This window comes from Labrus mixtus, chromosome 17, assembly GCF_963584025.1.
Source record: "Labrus mixtus chromosome 17, fLabMix1.1, whole genome shotgun sequence".
In the NCBI taxonomy this organism is placed as follows: domain Eukaryota; kingdom Metazoa; phylum Chordata; class Actinopteri; order Labriformes; family Labridae; genus Labrus; species Labrus mixtus.
The window spans coordinates 18,238,867-18,266,696 of NC_083628.1; the positions used below are offsets into that span (position 1 = coordinate 18,238,867).

The following is a 27,830-nucleotide window of genomic DNA, read 5'->3' on the forward strand; positions in this document are numbered from 1 at the left end:
TAGAGCTCGAACACAGACGGAGCAGTATGCCACATCCTGAACACAGAGCGAACACCCACAGAGGAGCTTCTCCCACCGTCAGCAGCATGTCAGGACTTTAGGATCCCTGATTCCTGCAGATTCACTGTGCTCCTCCTGTTCAGGGGTTTCATCATGGAGCTGGGGAAAGTTGACCTGAACCTGAAGACGCTGCTGCTGACCATGATGATGTTCAAATGGGGTGAGTCGAAAACACTTCTCTGATACTTTTGATCATTTCTGTGTCCTGGAGGGAAACTCAGTCGGCGCCGTGCAAATCCCCAGAAAATCTCTCTGTGCTGGATGTTTGAGAGTTTAAAGTTTAATCCTGTTTCTGTGAAAGCAACAGGCTGCAGGAGAAGATTTAACACGGCCACATTAGGAGCAGTTTTCTCACCCTATACTCTCTGTAATTAAAACAAACCTCTCAGTGCTGGAATAATGTCATGTATAGAGTCCAGAGGAGGAGAGTGAGGAGCAGCTCTCAGAGATGCTGCTCCTCCAACAAAGAGGCACAAGTGCATTCTGGGCGGAGGGACCGGTTTGTGCTCCCACAGACTCAAGTAGATGCAAACTAGTTTTGGAGGAGGGGGTGTTATTGTCACTGGGAATTTTTGGGATAATTAAGGAGGATACTACGATCATCAGCATCATCAATAAATCATTTAAAGCCTTGGAAAAGTCTCAACCCTCATTGGCACCGGTGCAGAAGCATGAAGGACAATCAGAAACAAAGAAGGCAGGCTGATCGATAAAACAAAGTTTGGATGAAATTAAGCCAATTTTTAATATTGAATTTAAAGGTGCAATGATGTACAACTAGGTGGATATATTTATTCATGAAAAATAAGAACAATTAAGATTAAAGCAGCAAGGTCAGCAGTTCAAACTTGGAACTGTCTAGTTGGTTTAAAAGGTAAAATAAACAGAGCAAAGTCACTGAAACTGAATTTGTCAAACTCTGAACTTTAATCTGTAGAAGCTGCTGTTTGATTGGATGGTTGACGCGAGAAGGCGTGGCTTAAGTGGAACTTTATTTCATGTTTTCACTCTCCCATCGTGTTGCATTAGACACATGACTGGCTGTGAATCGGCGCTCCTCAGTCATGCATACTCACACAGAACAAACAGGGATGAGATCAGCTCATTCATGAGCGTCTGTGCTTGACCCGAGACGCACAACCAGGTCACTGAACGTCTCTTTACTTTGAGTTTTTTTTAAAGTTTGTTATCTGATAGAATAGATTGATTGAACTCAGTGGAAGCATGGACTCTCACATTTGTACCAAGTGACAGAATGTTGCAGAGAAAACACCAAACACTCGTTAAGTTGTGATTTAGGAGCCTCATCAAAGTGTGACAGCAGCTTTTTAAACTGATATGATTTTCCTTTTTATGTTGCTGTAATCCTGGTTGGTGTTCAATGTACGCTGTAGTGAGCGGCGCCGTCTTGACCACTACCTTCTTGTGCGTTAGTGGGTAGCTCTTCAATACTGAAATGTTGGCATTTCGATTTCTATGCTTTTTATTTTGCAAGTTTCTGGTTTATGCAACACTCTCTGCTTGTTTGTGGAAACCATGGCGACTGAACCGAGCGTCTTTTGTTTGACTTGGAGCTGATAAATGTTGAGCAGCAGTTGATTATAGATTACTGGCCTTTAGTATTCTTCTTGCTACAGAAATGTGAAAACGGCGGCGATGGCATAAATGTTGTGAAAACAGAACATATGATGCTAACCACCGGTCGAATCACAGGGCTGAAGGTTGAGTAGTTACATTTTGGAGGAGGTGAACGTCAGGCTAGGTGCGTTGGCTTCTCTGTAAGTAAATGACTATGTGAACCTTCGGCGTAGATTTAATGCAGAAGCAAAAATCAAGCTCCTCCCTCCTCTCTAGAGACGATGCTCACACAGGTTGCCATGTGGTGGACATTGTAGCTTCAGTGTTTATCCAGCTCTGCATCGGTCTGTAAATCTTTCTGTGTTCTAACCTCTCTCCATTTTTCAAAAACATCTCCAATATTGATCCTAGTTTGAGCACGTTTCTGCTCGTGGAGCTTATTAGAAACATGCAGAGGCTTTTTAGGTCGGGTACAATCACTTCTATCTGAACCACTTCTCTTGCCCGCTTCCATCACTGCAACACCTGTTGGTTTGACCTGATAACTGCTCTCATATCTGACAAACCGAGGGGCGTCCAAAACAGCTGTGTCGGGGGGCCTTAAAACCGCCTACCTTCTCTGGTCCAAACAAATCCAGAGCATTCAGGACCAGAATCTAAAGTTAGAAGGAGGACATACTGGCTGCTGCATTGTTGTCAGAGAAGCCAGCACTTCAACATAGAATGTTTCCTTAATGTCTGATCAGATAGTAAGGTCACTTTATCATTTCACTCACTACACATCTTACTGATTGATCCTTTAAACCTGCCTTTAGCTGTAAAGTCTTGATTGAGAGAGGTTGGTGGGCTGGAGAAGGAGTCAATTATTTGTTTTGTTGTGATGTTAACCACCATCAAATCGTCTTTTTGTAGTGAAGCCTTCTGAGGTTATGGTAAGGGTTATAGTGAGACCTATAATGGTTTGGCAAAAAGACAAAACACCAGCGCCCCGTGTCAGCAGCTCACTGGGAGTTCTGTTTTAAGTTCTGCTGTAAAGTCCACACTAAAGCCGAGGTGCATTATGTGATTGTTTGGTTACCACGGTTTCATCCTAACTAGTAGACCATTTTAACTTGATGTGAACCAATCAGAGAGCAGCATTTTTTTCCATGCAGTGTTTGTTCCAGTGTATCCTCTTGTGTCTGATTGTCTCTGAACATGCTACCAGCATGGGTAAAATGTGTGTGCTAAAAGTGTCTGCCATGTTTCATGAGGGTTTTATTAGGTAGAGCCGATTCGATTAAAGGAAGCATAAGAATGAGATCATGTGATGGAGATGGACAAGAGGTGACAGAGGTGACACATGCTCTGTGCAACTCGAAGCGGTAATCTGTGCAGGTATCCTGCCACAAGGAGATTAGACAAGCAGAGGGGCAGATTGTCCCAAAGAGGCCTGAAGGATTACTACTGAGAAACACTCCAGAGGTCAGGGAGGTCATCAAACCTGCTCGGGTGAAAGGGGGGGAGGGAAAGTCAATTGAAGAGCAGGCCTTGGTAGAGGACACAGAGAAGACAGGGATCAAAAGGGACAAGATCATAAAATCTAAAAAAAAATCTGAAAGTATGACAAACATCACAGAAAAGTATGATTTAAGGGCTGCAAGGTGGTGCAGTGGTTAGCGCTGAAGGTACCTGGTTCAAGTCCCCAGGTGGGTGGGTGCCTTTCTGTGTGGAGTTTGCATGTTCTCTTTGTATGCTAGGATCCCCTCCAGATACTTTGGCTTCCTCCCACAGTCCAAACATTCTCGTTAGGGACTCTAAATTGCCTGTAGGGGTGAATGTGAGTGTGGCTAGTTGTCTGGTCTCAATATGTCAGCCCTGTGATGGACTGTCCAGGTTGTACCCAGCCACTCGCTCAATGAAAGCTGGGATCTGCACTAGCCCCCCCCAAGACCCCAAACAACCTAAACAGTAAAGAAAATGGAAGATGGATTTCAAGGTTAAATCAAGATGCAGACTTTCCTGGGTCCCGACTTTTGAATCCATCAAGAGTTCACAGAGTTGATAAGTTAGTGAGTCCGTTGTCCTCACATGAAACACCAACATCCCTCCTTGAAAATAATTTGATCCAATCAGCTGCACAGGTGAGATTGGGGCTGTTGTCAAGCTTATTGTCGAACAGTTTGTCTGAACAGAGGAGGAGTCTTGAAAGCATGAAGGGCATATCATCTTAATACTGCATGACTTTCTTGTTTGTGAATACCTCACCGTTCTGCCCTCTTATTCACCCATCAAAACCAGTAAACTGTTCTGTGTAGGCATCAGTATTAATTTATATGTCCATCGAATCCTGGCAGAGTTGTTCTCTGTGTGAATAATTCAGGAAAATCAAATCCTGTCCCATTATCAGACTTGAATGATACTCTATATAAAGTATGATACTGCACCAGTATTTGCACATTGCAGTTTGTTGTTCAAAGATAATGACTTATTGTGTAGAGTTACAGTGATAATCATTGTTGTGGTAAGTTTTTCCAAGACAAAATGGACAGATTTGAGGGTGAAGCGCATAATAAGTTAGCTTTCCTCATCTTGGAAATTCTTGAGTGCCCAGATGGTTTAACAGTGTGAGAGGTCATGTAAAAGTAAAGTAAAACAAAGTAAGACTTTGAGTATAGTAAAAAAAAAAAAAAGGTGGGCCAAGACTCGAGCCTTGAGGAACCCCACAAATTAAAAAAATGGCTGATAACAAACCATAATGTTTAAAAACTGATACCATGAAATTAAGAACATTTTAGAAATAAGTCTAAAACCGACTTGTTGCTGCAACTGACATGTCCCTGTGATTACACTGATGTTTTTATATATACCGTACACATGCATCTTCTTAGTGCTTAACATCTTTGGATACTGTATATCATTGTGCTTTGAGATTCATATCAAATCTTAGGGCCCTGACTCATCATTGTTCTCTGTATGATCGAGTCGGCTGTCCTGCATTGTCTGTGCGTAGACAAAATCCTTTGCTTGTCTTTATTTATAAAGCTGTACTTAATCTTCTTCCCTCATACTTGTGTTATTGCTGATGGAGAAGCGCATAAGTTAGCTTTGGAATTTATGGTCCTATTCATTCCCTCTGACATTTGCACAATTGCCCAGATGAGTTCTTGTAAAAGTAAAGTTAAAGAAAGCAAGCCTTTAAGTACGGTTAAAAAAAAGAAGTGGCCCAAGACTCGAGCCTTGAGGAACACCACAAAATAAAAAATTGGCTGATAACAAATCATAAAGTTCAAAACTGATACCATGTAATGAAATACATTTACTTGCAGATATTCTTGCATCTGAATCTATTTGGATACATAATGTGGTTTGGAGAGGTGAAAGTATACCTGATTCAGCGTAGAGTTGATTTTTATTTGTGTGATTTATTAAATATTCTTGTGTATTAATTCAGTTTGCGGTTTAAATAAAGAGCTGAAAACATTCAGTCCTTAAGGACCCTTGATTGGACGGTGTTTGACTTGATGTTTGACACAACCAACCTCGAGTTAAGTTTCTTATCAAGGAAGCAAAAGGATCATCACCTCGCTCAATTAACATGTTTATCCTGAGCTCCCTCTTTCATCCAGCAGAACCTGATCTGAACCGTCCACAGCCACCTGGGACTCTACCTGTCTGCAGGTGGCTAACGGTCTACTACTGACCACTGTAATCTGTGTGGTTCAAACACAGTTTGTATAATCCGTGCGGTTCAAACACATTTAGTGTCTGTGGACTGAGGGGAGAAAACACGTCAGTCACAATTAGAAAAAACAACCTTCTGCATCTAAAAAGGTGTTGCTGGGCCACAGAGGTAAAACTTTCCTTTCCTGGAAGGCTGGCTTTACCGTCTGCACAGCACATGACCTGCTTTCTCCTTAGACCTTTGATTCAGATGAGGAATAAGTCCAAGAATAACATTTAAATAGGGGTAAACATGGACCAAAGGTCAGGTTAAGTCACAGAGAAGAGGTTCATCTCTAGGTCAGACAGACTAAAAACCATGTCACCTAGGGACTTCACACAAAGGCAATCATCCAAATCAAAGTCTGGACGAGAGACCAGCAGCTAGAAGAAAGTGAGTGAGAGAGAGAGAGAGAGAGAGAGAGAGACAGCCGATCGTCCCTTTAATCAATCCAATCATCTGTGATCACAATCTATAATTTCATGCAGAATAAAGAATGTAGATTTAGAACATCTCAGCATGACGCAAACTGTACTTTTTATTACATTGTGTTTATTTATTTATTCAGGGCTTCATGTTATCTGCATGTATTTGACAATCACATCTGTACTAAAGAGAATGAAGTCCATTTAGAAACATCACATGATGTCTGCAGTAGAGATTATTTAACAATGCACATCACTGTTAATTGATGGAAACAACCAGTTTTTTCCCATTGTAAAAATGGGAAAATGTGATTAAGTTGACAGCCGAAAGTATTTCTATGACTAGTATAATCAGTAACGACTGTAACTGAGGGGTAACCACTGTGTTCCTCTGTGACCGACTGATGGAGGTCTAAAGACTTCCTGAGTTGTGAGCCGCTCTTGGTCATAAAGAAAATTATGAGGGAGTGCCATCAATGAAAGCTGCATTGAAACAACCTAACAAATCCAAACGTGTTTTTGTGGTGGGACATAAATTAAAAAATACAAGCCCTCACAGTGGAAACAGTAACAATGAAAAGTGCTGGTGTAAGATGAAGACAGCTCGTCTGACTGACACAACTTGGTTTGGATGAGGCAGTTAAAAAAAAGAACTTTAGTCCAAAGTAGACCAACATGTTTAGTCATGTAACGTAACTGAACATTAGGTTAAGTTACGCTAAGGCGTTATGTTGCTAGATGTTGAGATGAGATGACTTGAGAGGTTAGGGTTAGGGGTCAGGGCTTCAACTTGACTCAATACTTGACTTGAAGAAAGAAGGAACTGTTTCCCTTTTCATGCATTGATTCAGTCCTTAGAATACATTATACGTTATGTTATGTTACACCAAATAATGTTGTGTTATGTTGACTTGAACCACCGTCTCGTCTGTGTAATTTTTTTGTTTTTGACAAACCAATAAACCCAAAAATTCAACCCAAGTGGTCCAGGAATGGCGGACACTTGACTTGTGGTCAGAGTCAGCAACCACAACCAAAAAATCCCAGTTTACTTTGCATTCCCATGTTACTGTGACTCTACCAACACACATCATTATCACCACGTCATGAGGTGTTCAGATGTTGTGGTCATTTTATATAATTCTGTTAAACCTAGGATCTCTCTCAATACATTGGACCCCACTGGAACTGGAAAAAAAGAGGAAACGGCCAATGTGACATGGTCAAGTTGCCGTTAACTTTTGCAGAAATTTGCTGTTGATGTATGACTCCATCGCCCGGAGTTGAGCTGTTTGACAAACATTTTCAGGGTCCTAAAGTAGACTTCAAAAGACTTAAAGGACTGGACTTTACCGTCTGTCCTCAGTCTCAGACAGGGCCTTCTCCTGATCTTCACTCAGGGTTGAACTCTGAGTCAAACGACATAACGTTCCGATTTGATCCCTGTTAGGCTCTGAATAACGTCAGACCTTTTCTATGAATAAACAGTGACCCTCTCTCACAGTGAAGTTCCTCATTAAATATTCTCTCTCCCTGCCCCCCTGCCCCTCCATAACTCCCTTCACTGTTAATAACTTCCACTTCAGTGAGAATTTGGAAACAGGGCTCTGATCAAAGTGTGGGGTGGCTGGGAGGCTGATGGTGGGGGGGTGTAGCCTGGCCTAATAACAGGAATGTGGAGCTTTTCCACACAGACCTCATGGCATCTGCTGGTGGGGGGAGACAGCGTGAGTATTGTGATTTTTTTTCATCAACCCCCCCTCAAATTAAAGTGTTTATTTCCACTGTGAAATGACAAACAGAACCCCCCCCCCCAGGCTGAGAGAGGTTATTCATGGAGGACAATACAGTATGGTCATTATTTACTCTGGCTTCAAGCTAATTGAGACAAAAAACACAATTCATTTATGTAACAGAAGGACGAACCCAACGTTCATTAACAGAGGAAACTTGTTGCCTCATACGTCTTTGTGAAACAACGCTGACAATTCCCAACAGCGACCCCTGGAGGCCATGGACGGATTCAGAGACTTTGGGTTCATGGGAACAGATTTGTCAAAGACCCACAGTCCTACCAGGAAGCATAGCCATACAGGGGCGTCTTTCCCACAGAACTGTGCAGGTTTATATCCATTCTGAAGTTCTGTTGTTGGGAGAAAACTGCTCCTGGACTCTATCGTTAAGTTCACAATAAATATACTGAACTCTGATTTTTGATCTGCAGATACTCTAACGTTGTTGCGCGATATTGAGGAGAACCTGTGTTTCTATTTTCTAAAACAGTGAAAAAGGGTCAATGCAGGATCACTGTTATTGACGCTGTAACGGTTTGGGTCCATGCCGCTTGGCTAACGGCATTTTTGAGCGCGTTGGGAGACAGTAAGTTAGCCAAAAGTGCACATCCACACGGGGCTGGGGTAGTGTTGCAGTACTCAAGACCGGTCTCGAGACCACTTTTTTAAGGTCTCAACCTCAGAATCGAAAGCATTTTTACTCGGTCTTGTCTCAGACTGGGTGGACTCCTGATTTCAAATCAAGACCGGTCTAGACCACCACTGATTGGCTATTGTTCCACATCATTACTGTGATTAGAAGCGCCTCTTTCTAAAAGAACAAATAACTTCAATTTATTTGTAGTTTGATTTTTATCCCCCAGTTACAGCCATAACCTTCCCGGTGTTACGATTGTGAGAGATACGCCCCCTAAACACAAGGTGATGATTTTTTTAAATCGAAATTTATGGTCTCTGTCTTGCCCTGCCTCGTAGTTGGTCTTGGCCTTGACTTGGTCTCGATCCCTTAATATCTTGGTCTTGTCTTGGTCTCTGAGCACATGTCTTGGTCTTGGTTACCGTGGTCTTGGCTTCAATGCTCGTTGGTGGTTTCCACAATGCTCATTGTTTATCACAGACTTCTATTTTATCAGACATGAGCAAAATCATGTCAACAAACCTCTAGTCCCGTCACTGTTGAGCTGAGAGACAAAAGGAAACAAGGAGCTCGGTGTCAGACATCAGTCGATGACAAACTAAACCTTAAGGCTAAAAACAAGACGTCCTCTAGTGACGTCGCTTCCCTAGAAACTTAGCAACACGGTAAATCTTAAAGGCACATTCCGCAATTTCAACTGTCAAAACGTCTATTTAAAAAAATGTATAAAACATGGACGTCGTCTCAGTGATGTCAAACATTAGAGGCATTTTAAAGCCCAATGTTAGTCGCCATATTGTAAATGCTGACTCTACCAAACTTATATAGAAGCAGACAAAAAGGTGGAGCTGAGGCGGGCCTTAAGCCTCCTGGCAAACAGTTATAATGTTCCTATATGTCACTCAACTGGGCCACGCCCCTGATTATGCAAATGTATGCTAAACTCTTATTGCTAATGTGATCATACAATACGATATAAAACAACAGCCCTCACACAGTGTGTTACAACTAAGAAATTAGCTTTAGAGACCAAAACCGTTTTTGTACCCTGCTGTAAACATGTCCCCAAAGTTTGACTTATTAACATGGGACTCTATGGAGATCGATTCATTGTTTGGAGACAAACTTAAGTGGACACCAGTGGAACTGCAGTATTTTGCACCTCTGTCTAGTCACAGTAGAAGCTGGACCAGTGTGAGTTAAGACTACGCATGAACAAAAGACACTGTGACACGTGTGAGGGTTTAGTCGTACAGTGTGTGTGTGTGAGAGGGTTTAGCTAAATAGCTCGTGGGTGTGTGTTCGTGTGTGAGGGTTTAACACTCCTGGACATCAGTGCCAAGGAGGAGTGTGAGCAGATTACGTGCATGTCAGAAGGAATGAGTGTAACAGGTTTAAATGGCAGACACACTTGGTCATTTCAGTTCATCCACTTGTTTGTTGCTGCTGAATGGAGACATTTTAAAATGTTCCCAGCAGCCCCCTGTTAGTCATGTGAAGGACCTGACATGAACCATGGTATCATTACGTGTCCAAGTCACCTGCAGGTCATAATTCCGACTGAAGGTGACAATAACTAACAGTTCATAATGTTTTCTTTCAAATTATTCTACAATTCCCAAGGAGAAGATAAAAAAAAACATTCACAGTTTGTATATTGTAAATCAGGACGGGTCTATGAAGAGTCATTGAAGCTTTCAAAAGATCTGGCGTGAAAAATCAAAAGATTTGGCGTGGCCTCTTTGAGTGACAGGTTGAAGCTGCTAGACGTATGCTAGGTGTCCCCTCAATCAGCTCATTCAGTCACTGAACTTAACCTCTCGTCCAAATATGGTCACTTCTAGCTCCAAAAAAAACAAGATGGTGTTTATAACCAAATTGATGATGTCCATTGGTTTGATTGGAAAACAAGCAGAGCATGCTATGACGCCTTCATTTTCTCAGACTGCTGGAGACATCCTGTCCTGAGCCCTTCCTGGGTTGGAAGGTCTTGTATTCAAAATGCATAAATTAATAATCTTTCCTTTGTCTTCCAGGAATCCTGTGTAACGCCACGTCAGACAGTTGTTTGTCCGCTCCCTGTCAGAACGGAGCTTCCTGTGTGGACAACTTGGACGACTACGCCTGCATCTGTCCCAGAGGGGAGGTCAGATTCATGGGTAAGAACTGTGATGAACCCTACGACGCCTGCTCCTTCGCTCCATGTGAGAACTGCACCAGCGTCCCGGGCACCACCGAGTACCACTGCACCTGTCCGGAGGGTCTGACAGGTGATAACTGCACCGAGGAGGTGAACGAGTGTGAGAGTAACCCGTGTTCTGAGCCTCGCTCGCTGTGTGTGGACCGACTGAACGGATACTTCTGCAGGTGTCCTGAAGGTTACGGAGGACGGGACTGCAGGACTCATGTGACAGACTGTATCGACGAACCGTGCAGCAACAACGGGACCTGCGTACTCAGACCGGAGGGGTTTGAGTGTCACTGTGCACCCGGGTTCGAGGGAAACACCTGCGAGGAGGACGTGAATGAGTGTTCCTCAGAGCCCTGTCAGAACGGAGCTATATGTGTGGACGGAGTGGCAAAGTTCCACTGCTTCTGCGTGCCCGGGTTTCAGGGTTATAACTGTGAGATCGACATCAACGAGTGTGCATCACGACCCTGTGAGAACAACGGCACCTGCATCAACGAGAAGGACCACTACGAGTGTGAGTGCCTGCTGGGATTCGCAGGTACGTACAAATGTTGCACATTACCCAAACTGCACACTGTAAAGAGAACGCATCGGTCGCATGCATCCAGTCTGTGGTCTGTCTACCCCTCCCTCTAGCCTGCGTTGGATTTTCCTGAATATTTCCTGCTGTGTTCTCACATCAGCTCACCCAAACTTCAGGTAGATAACTAACAGGGAGGCTGGCAGGGAAAACGTTTTATGGATGTTTGAAAACGCATTAAAGTCCTCAAACATACAGTAATTGTTTAAAGGCTTAATATGCGATTTTTCACACTTAAATGTAGCAGAAATCAAGTATATCCTCTGAAAATAACTCTGTGAGTCATGACTGTCTACAATGGGTGTAACACCCGAGTCCCACTGTCTGTGATGTTTTCAGAGTTTTCCGAGTCCTATTTTCACTTTGTTTACATCGCCAGGACGGCCGGCTGACTCCTCCCCTCACGTATAAAAGTTGTTTAATTGAGGGACTAGAGAAAAGAAGAACAACATACTGTACTCACTGCTTTTAACTGCGTTTCTAGATCACGCTCATTTCAGGTAAATTTACATGCAGTGTGAAGATACGAGCATAATAAAGATCGCTAGCATTAGCATGCTAACATAACAATGCAGCTCGAGTTGTTTTGGTTTCATGCTGGTGCTCAAGGGCGACATCTGCTGGATCAAAACATCGCCTATAAATAATCGCCTTTAAGGATGTTTTAAACCCGGCAAAGAGTCTAAATATCTGTGACTTTGTACTGATGATCAGTTCCTTTATAGATAGGGCTAGCTTGACGTTTCCCTGTTGGGATGGGGGGGGTGTCTCAAGAGGCAAGCTGTGACATGAAAAAAACGCTGTGGAAATTCAAGATGCCAACCTAAATGACAGAGAGCAACATTATGTGTAATTAAACATATTCACAGTATCAAGCAGCTTTATTATCTGCATGAAGACTGCATGGTTGTAAATATTTATTATGTGTCATGATGAATCATCTCCTCAGCGGTGAGACACTTTCTGCTCACTGACAGACTTCATTCTCTCCTCTACGTCTCGCTCCTTGGTTTGTTAATCCCACAGTGTTCAGTTTGTTCCTGATAAACGGAACACGAGGAGTATTTTAAGAGCTCACTAAGATGTTCTCTTATCAGCGGCTCAGATAACGCAGAGAGGGGGAAACACTCTCGTCTTGCTTTTCTTACACTGGGTTCTTTCTGCGCAGCCTGCTCAGTGTCAGAGGAGCTCCATGTTATCAGAGTGTGTTACGGTCAGATCAGCAGCTCTGCATTCCCACCTGTCACTCAGTCAGTCTGTTCAGAAAGACGCTATCAGCTCAGAACAGACACAAAGGGGACAGGCTGTTTTTGTAACGTTCAGCATCATTGCATTTTGTCCTAACTCCCCCTTCAGGAATAAACTGTGAGCTGGAGATCGACGAGTGTGAGTCGAGTCCCTGCCGTAACAGAGCGACCTGCCACGACCTCATCGGCATGTACACCTGCGAGTGTCCTCCCGGGTTCGATGGCGTCGACTGTGAGGTGGACGTTGATGAGTGTGCCAGTGAGCCCTGTCAGAACGGAGCAGTGTGTCATGACATGGTCAACAGGTGAGTGTGCAGGAGATCAAACAGGTTCGCCTGGATGGGTTTTTAAAAGATACAACTTCTGTGATGAACTGATTTTTTTGGGTTCAGTCAAGGTCTTACCTTCTTATTGACTCTAAAAAACAACATGTTTCTGTGGGATATTTGGGCGTACAGCTCCACACGTTCACCGGGGGGTGGGGGGGGGGCTGCTGGCTCTTTTATGTGGGGGCTCAAAGTCTCATAATCCGTCTCTCACATAAAAACATCCCAGGAATGTCTTTGTTAGGGCAGAATTTGCACACATACCAGAATTAAACTTTTCTACTAAGCAGCAACCTCACGTGCTGTAAAAAAGGAAACTAAAGCAGAAGCACCAAAAACTGCAGTTCCTCTTGTGTCCACTAGAGGCTGTCTACTGCAGTGAGTCAGTCCCCAAACATTTATCCATCCAATACATTGTCTACACCGTTTTTCCCGTTCGGGGTGGTAAGGGGCTGGAGCCGATCTCAGCTGTCATTGGGTGAGAGGCCGGATTACACCCTGGACTGATCACCAGCCAATCACAGGGCTGACATTTAGAGACAGACAACCAGCTACACTCACATTCACACCTACAGACAATTTAGAGTCAGCAGTTAACCTAACGAGTATGTCTTTGGACTGTGGGAGGAAGTCGGAGTTCCCGGAGAGAACCCTCACATGCACAGGGAGAACATGCAACATGCATTAAATATATTTACAGCCTGGTACAAAAACAGTTCCTCTAAAGCTAATTTCTCTGTTCAGTGATTCAAGAAATGCAGATTTCATGTCATGGTCACTTCGATTGACAGGAGACTCCTACAAGATGTCAGCTTGATGTCAAGTCAGCAGATCAAAATCACAGAATAGACCTTTACCCAGAGGCGCTGCTTGTCAACAGGCAAGGCAGGCAACTGCTTGAGTAGGGGGCCCTCAGGGTTGACCATGTTTAATCTGAACATTTTGAAATGAAACTTTCGGGGACCCATCTAACAGCACTCACTCTTGTTGTGCTGCTTAGCATCTTTGGTAGCAGCTATGAGAATTCAAATGAAAAAAATAATTTGACTGTTAAAATGCCTGAATGTAGAGGCTTTTAATATTCAGAATATTGGCGCTTTATGTGACTCAGTCGAACATGTTTTTTTTTTTTACTTTTTTATTTTAATGAATTTAAGATCAATGACAACAATGTAACTTTATTTACATCACTTTTGTTTACATGAGATTAGTGTAATGGCAGACGTTACCATGTAGCTCTGGTGCTAACGTTGCTAACTGGACTGTTTACATGCTCACACATACACACACAGTTACTGACGAGCAGAGACGCCTGAATGGACGACTTTATAAATGAAATGGTCATTGCAGAGGAGATGAGTGGTGAGAGCATTTTAGCCTGTCAAGGACGTTGTTCTTGACTCGGCGTGCTCATGACAGCTGACAAAGATGTTTTTGATAACTGAGCGTGTGTGGACGCCTGGACAGGATTATTTTTTAAAACTAAGGAGGAGGGGTGCTGGTGGCGCAGTGGCTAGTGCGCGCGCCCCAATAAAGCACTATAATTACTCTTTTTTCTGACTTTGATGTCTTGTAAAAATAAATTCTTCCATAAGTAGACAGTAAAAGTACTTCATAGTACCTGTGCATATAGTCTAGGAAGTACTAAGTACTAAGTCCAACCATATCAGAATCATTGTCTACTTATGTAAGAACATATTTTTTTATATTTTTTTTCCCAGGAAAACACCTTATTTTGAAAAACGGAAGTTATCGCAGACTCGCAGTATTATTCTCACACTAACTTCCCCGACCTCCGAAGCTATTCCCTGAACAGTATTCTGTTTACTCCCGTTTCATACACGTGTATCTCATGGTCAGTTTTATGGTAAGACCGAGACATTTAGCACTTGACGTCATCGCTCTCTCTGTCTGTTACTCCTGCTCGCTCTGGAGTCCGGAGCATTTACCATAAAGATCAGAATACGTGAGCACTTCACATTTAGAGGCGGCTCACTTCACCATGTAAACTCGAGGAGCGACTGGCTTTGACCGCAGTCTTGTACTGGGCTTGTTTGCATAGAGCTGGTTGCTTGTTTCTCTCGCGAGATCTGGCAACATCGGTTGTTTTCTGGTTGTGTGTGTTTTGACTTAAGTTTCGTTTCTGTACTTGCAGCGCGTTTGATGCGTATGCAGTTGTTTTGCCTATTTGCAGCGCGTTTGTTTCTTTTGCATACCTGATGAGATGTAATAAAACTCCACCTCTACCGGACTCACCTGAGACAACCCGGACGAGACGCCATGAAGGACTGACATTAAAATTCACGTTTAGAGCAAAACCAGACCGCTGTAGGCGGAAATACTCGGAATACCAGGATACTGGGAAGATCTGGACTTTTAAAATTTAAAAAGAACGAAGAATACAGATAGAAGGAACTTTCAGTGACAGGGAGTGACTCCCAGCTGTTCGTCTGCTGCGTCTTCAGACTCTGAGAGGAAATGGCGTCCAAGTTAGAGGAAGATCTGAGCTGTCCTGTCTGCCTCGACATCTTTAAAGATCCAGTCATGCTGTCCTGCTGTCACAGCTTCTGTAGAGTGTGTGTGCAGAAATGCTGGAAGGAGAACGAGAGCCAGGAGTGTCCACTCTGTAAGAGGAGACAGTCAAAGGAATGGTTACCTCCTAACTTTGCTTTAAAGAACCTGAGTGAGACTTTTCTGCAGGAGAGAGATCAGAGCGCTTCAGAGGATCTCTGCAGTCTGCACTCTGAGAAACTCAAACTCTTCTGTCTGGACCGTCAGGAGCCGGTGTGTCTCGTCTGCAGAGATTCAGAAAAACACAGCAAACACACATTCAGACCCATCGATGAAGCTGCTCGACAACACAAGAAGAAACTTCAGGAAACTTTGAAGCCGGTAAAGAAGAAGTTAAATGATTGTGAACGAGTTAAAGTGAAGATTGATCAAACAGCAGAACACATTCAGGTCCAGGCCCGACACACAGAGAAGCAGATTAAGGAGCAGTTTAAGAAGCTTCACCAGTTTCTAGAAGAGGAAGAGGAGGCCAGGCTGTGTGCACTGAGGGAGGAAGAGGAGCAGAAGAGTCAGAGGATGAAGGAGGAGGTGGAGGCTCTGAGCAGAGAGATAGCAGCTCTTTCACACACAGTCAGAGACACAGAGGACAAGCTGAGAGCTGCAGACGTCTCATTCCTGAAAAACTACAAGGCTGCAGTGGAAAGAGTCCAGCAGCGCCCCCTGCTGGAGGATCCACACCTCCCCTCAGGAGCTCTGATAGATGTGGCCAAACACCTGGGCAACCTGAGCTTCAACATCTGGAACAAGATGAAGGACATGGTCTCCTACAGTCCTGTCATTCTGGATCCAAACACTGCTCGTTCATACCTCACCCTGTCTGAATATCTGACCTGTGTGACACGAGGAGAGGAGCAGCAGCTTCCTGATAACACAGAGAGGTTTGATTATTACATGTCTGTCCTGGGCTCTGAGGGCTTTAACTCAGGGACTCACAGCTGGGACGTCCAGGTTGGAGACAGTACACGCTGGGGACTGGGTGTGTTAGCAGAGTCTGACAAGAGGAAGGGAGACAAACGGTCTGGATTATGGAGAATAGGGTTATATGATGGTGAATATGGAGCACGCTGCTTATCACATCCAGTCACTGATCTCTCCATGAAGAAGAAGCCTCAGAGGATCAGAGTGAATCTGGACTGTAACAGAGGAGAGCTGTCGTTCTCTGATCCTGATACTAACACACACATACACACCTTCACACAGACTTTCACTGAGAGGATGTTTCCATACATTAACACTGGCAATGAAGTCAAGATTTTACCGAAGAAGATCTCTGTGACTGTGGAACATCACTAATACATGATAAAGATGATATTGTTCTGATGGTTTTGTCTGTGATTCTTTTAGGATTGTGTGACTGCGTTGTCATGGCGATGATGATGATGATGTTTTTGTTGAATTATTCCCTATAACTTTGATTATTTCGACAGCAGGTAAAAACTCGATCCTGATTGGTCGGTTTGAATCATGTGATGCTTAAATGTGTTCCTCTCTGATTCTTTTAGGATTGTGTGACTGCGTTGTCATGGCAATGATGATGGTGATGATTACGATATTATTCTTATTGTTCGTCTGTGATTCTTTTAGGATAGTGTGACTGCGTTGTCATGGCAATGATGATGATTACGATATTATTCTTATTGTTCGTCTGTGATTCTTTTAGGATAGTGTGACTGCGTTGTCATGGTAATGATGTTTTTGTTAAAACATTCTCTATAACTTGGAGTTGGAGTTTAATGTGCTGTCCTGTATTGTGTTTTTATGCTCTCGGTGAAATTTCCCCCTCGAGGCAATAAAGGTTTTCATTCATTCATTTGTTGGAGTCTCTTTAAAGACAATCTGCTCAGTGTGTTAACTGTGGCTTCAGCAGCTCTGAACATTTGATTTCAGACTTTTTCACTTGAATTCTAAGAAGTCCCTGAAGGCATCATCTGTGTCTTTGTGCAGAAGTCATTATCCTGCGTGGAGAGAATAAAAAAGTATTATCATCTGCATAAGGTGATCTGATCCTAACCCTGACATCACTCTTCAGTTGTAGAATAATTTCATTGATTCATTCAGGTGTTTCTTTAACGCCAGTCTAAAGCTGTGACATGTGAAATGAAGAAAGTTTCAAATCAAGTCGATCAGTGTCGTCTCTGACTCGTTGGGGTTAATTATTACAGGTTAACAACCTGATGAACATCACGGGTCAGTTATTGTAAACTTTAACGTTTGAACAGATTTAATAGAGGACAGAAAGAAAGGCTTTTTAATAATTTGAATATTGGCACATCATTCGACTGACCAGAAGATGTTGGTGAGTCGCCAATGATCCCAAACTACTTTTATGAACCTTGAACCTGATGAGGTGTAATAAAACTCCACCTCTACCAGACTCACCTGAGACAACCTGGACAAAGGTTGTCTTCACCTTCAGAGCAAAAAGAGACCGCTGCAGGAGGGAATACTGGGATACTGGGAATACTGTGACTATTTTTTTTATTTTTATCTTTTATTTAAATAGGGACAGTGCACAGTAATGAACATAAAACATGTAAATATGTCAGATTATAGCCCCTTGGCAGGTTGTTGGTATAAACGTCACAGAGGTCTCATAATGATTAAGCAATAAAGGAGAGACGGCAGAGGACAAAGTTTGACTTCAATTTACGACTTCATGGTCAAAGATTAAATCAGAGAACAAATCAGATAAGAGGCACATTGACTGACTAATACATAAAATTATTATTTTGATCTCCAAGTATGCACATTGAATGACATATTTAAACTCATAAAAAAGGGGTTTTTGATTTTTAATTGTCAGAAAATGCTCGTTTTTATCATTTAAATGAAAAAGCTAATTTTAGAATAAAAAATGCATTATTTGACTCAAAAATAAAATAAAATCGTCTCATTTGTATATTAATTGTATCTTTAAAGGAGCAATATGTAACTCTGCCACCTAGTGTTTAAAGAATGTGTTAAAGAACTTTGTAAAAATATTGTTTTGTTGCTGGGGTTAGGATGATCCTGAGTTTTATGGATCAAAGTGATCTCAATGCTGCTCAAAGTTTAACAACACAAACTGGAGGTTGTACCTGTATAAAACCAGGGACAGACTACCTGATCCTGAACGACGCTTGTGTATTGAAATGCATTTGTGTGTTGCAGCTATGAATGTGACTGCAGTGAAACCGGATTTGAAGGCGACCACTGTGAGCTGGACATCCCTGAGTGTGCCTCCGATCCCTGTCAGCACGGGTCCACATGTGTTGAGGGAGTCAACGGATACGCCTGCCTCTGCTGGCCAGGTAATGAACTGCAGGTTACACATTAACATTTGTGCACAGTCCGCGGTTTTACACTGAGACTAAGCTGCTTTCTTTGCGGCTTTGGGCCCAGAGTACTTTAATCATCTCACCTGTAGCTCAAACGTTGAATTAGAAATCGACAATACCTTTTTAAATGTCTTCTGAAAGAAGAAGTGAAGTGAATTCATGATGCACTCATTCACTGCTATATTGGCTCAGGTCAACCCCTCAGATTCTAGAGTCTGATGGGGCCAAAAATTCATAGGGGCCCCTCAAACCAGGACCAGGACTAGGCTGATAGTATTTACAATGTTAATCATTAAAAAAATAATTTTAGCTGGTTAACAGTTGCTGATTAAGCATCATTAAACATCATTAAAACATCCAGGGAAAACTGTTGAGGGAGTAGTTATTATTACAGGTCAAAAAGTGTTGGGCAAACTGAACTTTGACCTGATAGTGGCACTAAAATAAAAGTCAGTGGATCCCCAAAATGTTTAGAGTTCATCATCAATGAAAAATGAATGGGTGTACCAATTTTTAGGGTTATTGAAGCAATAGTCATTGAGATATTACACTGACAACCAAACTCAATGTTGATGCTAAACTAGGAAAAAGTCCCCAAAGACAGCACGTTTCATCACCTGTGAACTACGAGGGTCTGAACAACATGTAATGACAATCCCTCTAATAAGTATTGAAATATTTCTGTCTGGTTTAAAGTGGAGGACCAGCTGACACTGCTAATGTTCTAGCATGCTAATAACATCATCATATACTTTGCTCTTTAAGAAAATGCTCTGCCATGATGAAATAGAAAAGGATCCTAAACAGAAGAGATGAAGGAAAGTTATTCATTATTAATGTACCAGCATGGAGTCAGCATGGTGTTTGGTTTAATGGTAATGTTTCCTACGTTGGGAAACACTTCTTACAAAGAAACTAATCCAAGATGTGTGGAGCCCTTTCATAAGTGTAACATGGATAAACGTTCATGACCGGTTTGGTTTTTCTTCAGGTTACGAAGGACCAAACTGTGAGGTGGATATAGACGAGTGTGCTGAGCAGCCCTGTGAGAACGACGGCGAGTGTTTCGAGCGTTCAGATCCGTCTCACTGGGAGCTGGACTGGGAGCTGAGTTTCTCAGACGCTGCCGGATACATCTGCCAGTGTCAGCCGGGCTTTGCAGGTCAGAACAGCAAAACAATCCTCCTGTATATATTTTAAAATGTTTAGAAAGTTATTTAACTTCTCTTACGTTACAGGAGAGAACTGTTCGGTCAACATCGATGAGTGTGAGTCTGAACCCTGCCAGAACGGAGGAACCTGTGAAGACAAGATCAACGGGTACACCTGCACATGCTCAGAGGGATTCCTAGGTGAGTCCTGATTGTAGTCCTCCAAGCAGGCGGCCCAGGTTCGAATCCGACCTGTGGCTCATTTCCCGCATGTCATTCCCTACTCTCTCTCTCTCCCTGATTTCCGACTCTACCCACTGTCCTATCTCTATATCAAAGGCACAAAAAGCCACCAAAAAAAACATAAAACAAATAAATAAAAATCAATGTCATTTACAATCAATTACGTTTTAATCAGTTGCAACACTGATGTGTAGATAAGAAGGAGCAGCAGGTGGAAAGGTGGACAGAGAAGAGGTGGAGCAATGTTTCTTTATCATCTTTACAAATAAACGTGGTGCTTGCTGTTGTGATACTTAAACATCATCAACCATTTCTAGATATTTACAGTTACATTTGGTCTACATGAGAAGCTCCATGTGAGCTGCAGGTGTAGCTCGAGAGTGGTTATTGAAGTTTTATTGGAGTAGTCATGGAAAGGAGAAAACTGGTCAGTTTTGGTTTGCATCAAGCAACGCAAAAGCGGCTGACTGACATATCTTGGATGTGACTACTTTGCATGCACACATCACAGCCTCAATGATGAAAACGAAATGTTGTTCAGTCCTGCCTTTTTTTTCCTTTTTTGAACCCTGGCCGTCTTTGTGTTCCTCCAGGTGAGCTGTGTGAGGTGAACATCGATGAGTGTGAGAGTCAGCCCTGTCAGAACGGAGGCTGGTGTGAGGACGGCAGAGCCTCCTACACCTGTCACTGCCCGGAGGCGGAGCCAGGTGATCTCCCCTGGGGGGGCGACCACTGCGAGCTGAAACTGTCCGGCTGTGTGGACCACGAGTGTCAGAACGGAGCCACCTGCTTACCCAGGCTGGAGGACGGAGAACATGTCCACACCTGTTTGTGTCCCCACGGTTACTATGACGACCAGTGCTCCACCAGAACCACCTTCTCCTTCTCCTCACCTGGGTTTGTCCACATCCAGGTGGTGCTGGAGGAGCGGAGCCGCAGGGAGGTGGAGCACCAGGGTCACCGTGGTTATGGGGTCCAGCTCAGGTTCAGGACTACCCTCCCCGACATGCTGCTCGTCTTCAGAGGAGATGAGGACACACACCTCCTGCTGGAGATCGTGGACGGGGGTCTACGTGCTAGAGCATCCTCTGAGGACACCGACCTGGACGTGTCATTTCCTGGTCTGGTCAGTGACGGAGACTGGAGGGAAGCTCATATGTTTTTGGATGAGGGCAGTCTGGTTCTGGTTCTGAAAGGTCCTGGCTGTGACAGGGACGGGTGCCGGGTCACAGATGGAGGTGCTGATGAACCCCCCTTCCAGCCGTCTGAGGCCTTCTCTCAGGTGTATGTGGGTGGAGCTCCAGAGGAGCTTTTAGAGAACTCTGTGAGCTCTAGAGGTTTCATCGGGTGTATAGAGGACCTGATGATCGACTCCAAGCCCATACTGCCTCAAAACCTCCCCGAGGACCACGGCCACGAGCTGGGCTGCAGTAAGACAGAGTGGTGCGAGCCAGACCCCTGCAGTGGACACGGACTCTGTGTTGACCTGTGGACCAGCTACCAGTGTGACTGCTACAGACCGTTTCACAGTGAGAGCTGCAACCAAGGTAAGAACTGTTCACACCAGTTCAGACAACTTTATGAATACTTCTCTGAGTTATTAGTTTGAAGCGGGTTGTCAGATCAAACTTGTGTGCTGTATGTACTGTAGCAGTAACTGTTAAAGTCATGCATTCTCGTTATAGCTATATTCAAAGTCGGAGGACTAAACTTCTGAGTTGATATTTAAAACTTTTTTCTAAACTCCAAAAATACAAAAGCCCTCAAACTAAATCATGGCGTGTGCAATATGGATTGTGCAACAGAAACTAATGCCTTGATTTTGATCAAAAATATATCTGTTTTTACAAGAAAAAGCAACATCAATAAAAGCTCTTTAGTTGTGTTCCTGTCCAGCTACATTGCTCTGCACAGATTTAACCCATCTGCACAGATTTAACCCCTAGTTGTATTAAAAATGGTAATTTCAAAGTAATACAAACTTGATCTACAGATCTTTTATTTTGAAGTAATGCAGAGGTGGAATCGTTTTCCAGATCACTAGTTGGAAGTTAGACAGCATACAGATGCAGTTTGCTCTGCAGCGCAGTTATGCTATGATAAATCCTCTGAATGTGTTTGGTGAATCAGAACCTTTTTGACTCTTTTGCACAGGTTTAGTGGGCGAAAATCAGCGGGCAGATCATTGACGTTCATACTGAACTAAATGGGGCCCAGTAAAGAGCTCTGCGGGACACCAGCTTATAAACATGGGATGAATTTAGATTTAAAGTTATACATTTTTACCAGAATAGTTGAATAGTGTATGTAGTATATGTTATATGATTAACGGTGATGAATGCTTTCAGTACAACCTCACTCGCATCTATCGATACCTAAAGTTTCATTTTAAAATGACATGTAGTGAAAATATATAAATCTGATAAAAATATGAGAACAACATGTCAGAAAGGACAAGCTGCAGCACTGATAGGAATCTACATAAATCCACAATACATGAGAAGAAAAATCTAGATCAGGTCTAGAAATCTACACTAAATGTTGTAGTCCTACTTGTCATGTGATTAATCCAAACCTCTGACCTCCTCCCTGACAGAGTTTCCTTCATGGACGTACAGCCACGAGGACACAAAGAGTTTCAGCTCCTACGACGTGTCCAAGAATCACGGCAGCAGCTTCAACGTCTCCTTCTTCCTGAGGACATTAAAGACGGAGGGGCTCCTGTTCCAGATGAGGAGGCCCTCGGAGGAGGAGGGGCAGGCGTTCTTCTCTATATACCTGGGGATGGGCAGGGTGTTGGTCAGCTCGCTTCCTAACAGCTCGCCCCTCACAGCTCCGGTGTTTGTGACCAGCGGGGAGAAGACGATGCTGCAGGTGGAGGTCAGACAGAGACAGGTGATCTTTGAACACACAGGGCTCAGGTACGGCATCGGGGAGATCCCTGAGGTGGAGGTGCACACCGGGGATCAGGTCTATGTAGGAGGACTACCGGCAGACCTGGACTCTGATACCTGGGGGGGACATTACAAAGGGTGCCTGCAGGACCTGCGTCTGGACTCGGTGCACCTGGACGTGGACGCCTGGAACAGCTCAGAGGAGGAGGAGGTGTATTTGCCGAGTGATGCTGAGAACGTGAAGACGGGATGCATCAGTGATGACACCTGCAAGGTGCGGAGTGTAATCTGCTTCAATGTTTAACTCTTACAATAACTGTGTTAGCTGGTTTGGTCATAGTAAGTTAGCTAGCTCGTCTTTTCATGTTTTCAGCTTCTTCTCTCCAACATATGAAGTTTGTTTAGAGATTAATTTTTCAGATTTTGCTTCGACCTGACTTTAAATAACTTTCGTTGCTCTGCAGGAGACACCTTGTCATCACGGAGGAGAGTGCGTCATCACATTTAACGACTTCACATGCACGTGTCCGGAGGAGTTCAGGGGAAAGACTTGTGAAACACGTGTGTGGTGTGTGAGCGATCCGTGTGTGAACGGAGGACACTGTGTGGATCTTCACGATGGATACGAGTGTAAGAACATCTGAAAAATGTATCAAGCCTGTTTCCACCAAGCGGTCCCGTTTGGTACGGTAAATCCTGATTTTACTTCCACAGCCAACTGTACCCATGTGGGATGTAAGTCAGATGGCTTTTGCTGCGTCATCTAGGTAATAGCGGGACACAGTGCAGGCCGCCAATAAGATAGATAGATAGATAGATACTTTATTGATCCCGAGGGAAATTCAAAGCATCCAGTAGCAGGTTACAAAGACGTACATGACATGAAATATATTAACCCGAAAAAAAAAGACTTAAAGAATACCCCTAGATGAATCGAACTTAAACTGTGCAATTAAAAATAGACTTATACAAGAAATGTACATGACCCGTGCAGGGATAAAAATATATGTGAAATTTAAACCTATAAACCTATAAACAGTTGAGGAAAAAAATCTGTAATTAGACCTGAATATAAATATATAAAAAAAGTGTTGACCTTCTGAAGTTGTGTTGTTTATATATGTACAGCAATGTTTAAAAAGAAGAAAAAAAAAACAGACATTAAATAACAGTCAGTGCAAACATTAAAGGTGCGGTTTAAATAATTGTGAGGTTAAAGTCAATGAAGAAGAAGAACGCGACACAGTAAACAAAGATCAATGATCCCTGGGAAGGTTTTGCTACACTCTGACGTTTTTACTGATGTCGCACAGAAAGTGACGATTCTTTCGACCAATCAACGGACTGCAGTGTGTCTAGCTCCGCCCTTTAAGGTCGGATCAGAACGCTTGGCACCCCAACAGAAGGGAAGCAAAAAAGTAGGACAGTACTTTTGACGGTGGAAATGCCAAACCCATCTTACTGAACCAAAACCGAACTGGACTGAACCAGACTACTTAAGCCCAGATTCCATTTGGTGGAAACAGCGTTTAGCGGTGGCTATGAAGAAACATGCAAAAGTCTTTGGGCAGTAGTAACATTTTATGTCCATTCAGTTATCATATTGGTAAATTTGATTCTCTAACAAAAATTTCATGTCGACCCTCAGGTGTGTACAACGCCACGTTCGAGAACAACCCGGTTCATTACAGCGCTGCGGGCTCCCTGTCTGAGCCGGTCTCTGACGTCTACGTGGAGCTGAGGACTCGCTCAGAGAACGCCATCCTCCTCAGAGCCACCTCCGGGTCGGACCTGCTCCTGGTGGGTCTGCTGGACTCTTCGGTGCAGGTGGAGATCCACGCGGGCAACAGTGTGGAGACCCTGACCTTCACGGGGGTGCGGCGGGTGGCCGACGGGAGCTGGCACCGTGTGAACATCTCGCGGGCCGAGCGCGGGCGCAAAACCTCTCCGTGGGTCATCACGGTGGACGGGATCACAGACGCCAGCAGCCTGCCACAGCGGACGGGAAGTTTGCGGTTCCTAAACGAGAAGGGGGCCATGGTGGCGATCGCAGAGAGCTTCACCGGGTGTCTGGGTGCAGTCCGGGTGGGCGGGATCTACCTGCCCTTTGTGGACGATTATAAACCCCCTCAGAGATCTCAGTTCCACCTTCACGGTAAACCACAGATCCATTTGGGCTGCAGCAGCGCTCCTGTGTGTGCGTCCGGCCCGTGTCTGAACGGGGCCACCTGTGAAGACCTGTTCAACAAGTTCAGGTGTGTGTGCGACCTGGGCTGGGGGGGGGAGCAGTGTGAGACGGACGTGGATGAGTGTGCGTCTCAGCCCTGCGTGCACGGCAGCTGTAAGGACTACTTAGCTGGGTTTGAATGTCGGTGTCACCCCGGGTACGACGGCACGCTGTGCGACGGGGATGTGGACGAGTGTGAGCATCACTCCTGTGAGCACGGAGGCACCTGTCATGACGGAGCCAACACCTACACCTGCACCTGCCCCCAGGACTACAGAGGCCCCCGCTGCCAGTAAGAAGCCCATCATCTGCATCCAGCAGATTTACTGCTTCTGTAGCTTCACACAACAGTCTTAAATCATTCATTAAACACAAGTCTGATCTCCTCTCTCCACCAGGTGGAGCTATCCTCCGCTTCAGTGCGGTGAAGACGTCCAGTGTACAAACGATGGGATCTGCACTGACGGGCTGTGGGGGGCAAACTGCACCTGCATGCCCGGTTTTACAGGAAGCAGGTGAGCTCAGCTTAGAGAGCTGTGGTTTTTAATCCACTACTGGATGTTTCAGCAAGGCGGCCATGTTGCCTTGACGTCACGCTTAGGGTGGGAAGCTCAAATGTTATCGTGTCTTGCTGGAAGTTTCCAGATTCAAGTAACGCTCACGCCGCAAATCTGAGAAACTGTTTTCATATAAAAGCTTCCTGATTGATGATAAAGTACACAGACAAATGAAACTGATAATCTGCAGACACAACAGGACATATTATTGTTTATATGTGATGATTATATGTTCAAAAACATATTTAATAAATATTGAATCAACATGACTAAATGATCATATATATCAAAAGTCTCTAATAAAAGGTAAGGCTGGAACAGTTAGTGGATTAGAGTCTCTAGTGGTGTTCTCATCCTGTGGCAGACACCTTTAAAACAGGATGTTTAATGGAAACAGATCGGTCTTCATTGTGAGGAAAAAGTTTCAGTATTTTGTGTTTTCCATGTTCCAGGTGTGAGCTGGAGATCGATGAGTGCGTGTCCAACCCGTGCAGAAACGGCGGCTCCTGTTTGGATCGATTCAACATGTTCGTGTGTGAATGTCTGCCCGGTTACAGCGGTCCAATCTGTGACACCAACGTATGTATATCTGCTTGTTTTCTTCTTCTAAACTGAACAGAATAAAGAAAACTGTTTCAAACCCACCAACACCATCCTCTGCCTTCTGTGTGTGTGTGTGTGTGTGTGTGTGTGCAGAAACAGGCCCACTATCAGGGCGTCCCCTGGCTGCTGGTGGCCATCCCGCTGCTCTGCTGCTGCGTGCTCATCCTCATCATCGGCCTGACCTTCATGGTGCTAACAGCGAGGAAGAAGCGTCAATCTGAGGGTGCGTACAGCCCCAGCACGCAGGAGCTGGCAGGGGCTCGGCTGGAGATGGACAGCATGCTGAAGGTCCCCCCCGAGGAGAGACTCATCTGAAACACAGACTGACACACGAGGGACTCTCAGAGAGGATGTGAGCGCTGCAGCACGCTGCACCGGACTCACAGTGACACCTTCACATCCTCTGTACACCTGGGCTCCACTGAAGGAATACGAGATGCAGGATAAAGCCCCCCCTGCTGGCAGTGATTATGTACAGCAGGCTCACTGCTGCTGTGACTGTGCTGATAATCATGTAGGTGCTTCAACTGAGGAAATCAAATCGTTTGCACTGCAGAAACTCTCTGACATGACACAAAGACAATCAACTCTGAAAGTCTAAATGCTGTATCTTGCCTATTGCAGTTTTTTTTTTATAATCTGGACTTCAGGACATTTACAGGGCTTCATCTCAAGACTCACTGCACAGACAATCGAGAGAAACTGGCTGGAAGTGTTTCCACTGTCAGAAGATGTTGGTGCAACTCTGTAGAAAAAGTCAATCCAACACAAAAGACTAACAAGCTGCAGCTCCTCTACGGGCCACTAGAGGCTGACTCTGAGAAGTGTCTGACTTTTGGACTGATTTGAAAAATGCTGAACAGGACCAGCACGTGTTATCTTTCTACTTTTGTGCATTTTGTCGGTGAAATAATGTTTCACTGCAAACACACGACAGCAATTTCACTAAATTGACTCATTATTTTTTAATATGCACGATAAGAGCACAAGTACAAAAAAAAGTGCTTCTTAAAAACACGGCTGTTAATATAAACAGTAAAGTGCATCTATGTTCAGAGAACTCAAACATATTTAAATGAAGAAATGAGAGAGAGAGAGAGAGAGTGATGAATCTTCTCTGTGCTCAATGTTTATATTTGACGACTGTTGACGCTTTTCGTTTCCTCGTTCTCAGCCTGATGTTTGCACAGCTGTTTCTCTGTTACTGCCTGTACAGTTTGTATATTTATGTTTATTCTGTGTCTGAACTTCTGCAGGATTTTGACTGTTTTACTGTTAGTGCTTCACAAAGGGAGTCTCTGCCTCTCCGGGAGCAGCTTCACTCCGATCTGTTCCAGCCGGGGTGTGAACAAACCTCCTCTGCTGATCGTCCCGGGAGCAGATGTTTTGAATGTAAAGATAAAATAAATACTGAGAAGATAAAAAAAAAGAAGTTATCCTTGATTGTAGATTGAGGCAAAAACAACATATCCTGTAACACACTGTAGTGTGAACAACATGATGCACTCTTTTAGTTCTTTTTTTAAACAAATGTGAACTCTGAGTCAGAGTGTAGGTCTCTGCTGCACAGCGTCACTGTCGTCTTTGTTTCTGTGTTCATGATCCAACATGTTTCATTCATGTTTTATAAACCTGCAATAAAGCAACACTGACTCTGACCTCTCAAACCTCGACATCATCCTCCATCATCCAATCCAAAGCCGGTGCAGCCGAGCTCATGTTGAAGT

The 27,830-nt window shown here is 43.9% G+C and overlaps 3 protein-coding genes and 1 long non-coding RNA gene across 6 annotated transcripts in view; 3 read left to right on the top strand and 1 right to left on the bottom strand.

Annotated features, from left to right (window-relative positions):
* crb2a (crumbs cell polarity complex component 2a) lies at window positions 1-27,761 on the top strand. The gene is made up of 13 exons (XM_061061161.1): window positions 1-220; window positions 10,233-10,925; window positions 12,324-12,519; window positions 18,262-18,401; window positions 19,420-19,590; window positions 19,667-19,780; window positions 20,416-21,369; window positions 22,419-22,990; window positions 23,181-23,346; window positions 24,365-25,235; window positions 25,342-25,458; window positions 25,953-26,079; window positions 26,197-27,761. The coding sequence occupies exons 1-13, from the start codon at window positions 154-156 to the stop codon at window positions 26,416-26,418; spliced, it is 4,410 nt and encodes a 1,469-aa protein (XP_060917144.1). The 5' UTR covers window positions 1-153; the 3' UTR covers window positions 26,419-27,761.
* dennd1a (DENN/MADD domain containing 1A) overlaps window positions 1-27,830 on the bottom strand; it is a 168,485-nt gene that overhangs the window by 117,485 nt on the left and 23,170 nt on the right. The window lies entirely within an intron of this gene.
* LOC132992231 (uncharacterized) overlaps window positions 1-27,830 on the top strand; it is a 154,236-nt gene that overhangs the window by 75,447 nt on the left and 50,959 nt on the right. The gene's annotated exons all lie outside the window — the stretch shown is intronic.
* On the top strand, window positions 14,581-16,917 carry LOC132992061 (E3 ubiquitin-protein ligase TRIM39-like). Its single transcript, XM_061061162.1, has one exon. It carries the CDS (start codon window positions 15,019-15,021, stop codon window positions 16,402-16,404), a length of 1,386 nt encoding a protein of 461 aa, XP_060917145.1. The 5' UTR covers window positions 14,581-15,018; the 3' UTR covers window positions 16,405-16,917.

Bases quoted from the DNA above. Each gene is read 5' to 3' on its own strand.
- crb2a (XM_061061161.1), top strand. From the start codon at position 154: ATGGAGCTGGGGAAAGTTGACCTGAACCTGAAGACGCTGCTGCTGACC. The intron at 221-10,232 runs GTGAGTCGAAAA...TTTGTCTTCCAG, and splicing joins CATGATGATGTTCAAATGGG to GAATCCTGTGTAACGCCACG. The intron at 26,080-26,196 runs GTATGTATATCT...GTGTGTGTGCAG, and splicing joins GTCCAATCTGTGACACCAAC to AAACAGGCCCACTATCAGGG.
- LOC132992061 (XM_061061162.1), top strand. From the start codon at position 15,019: ATGGCGTCCAAGTTAGAGGAAGATCTGAGCTGTCCTGTCTGCCTCGAC.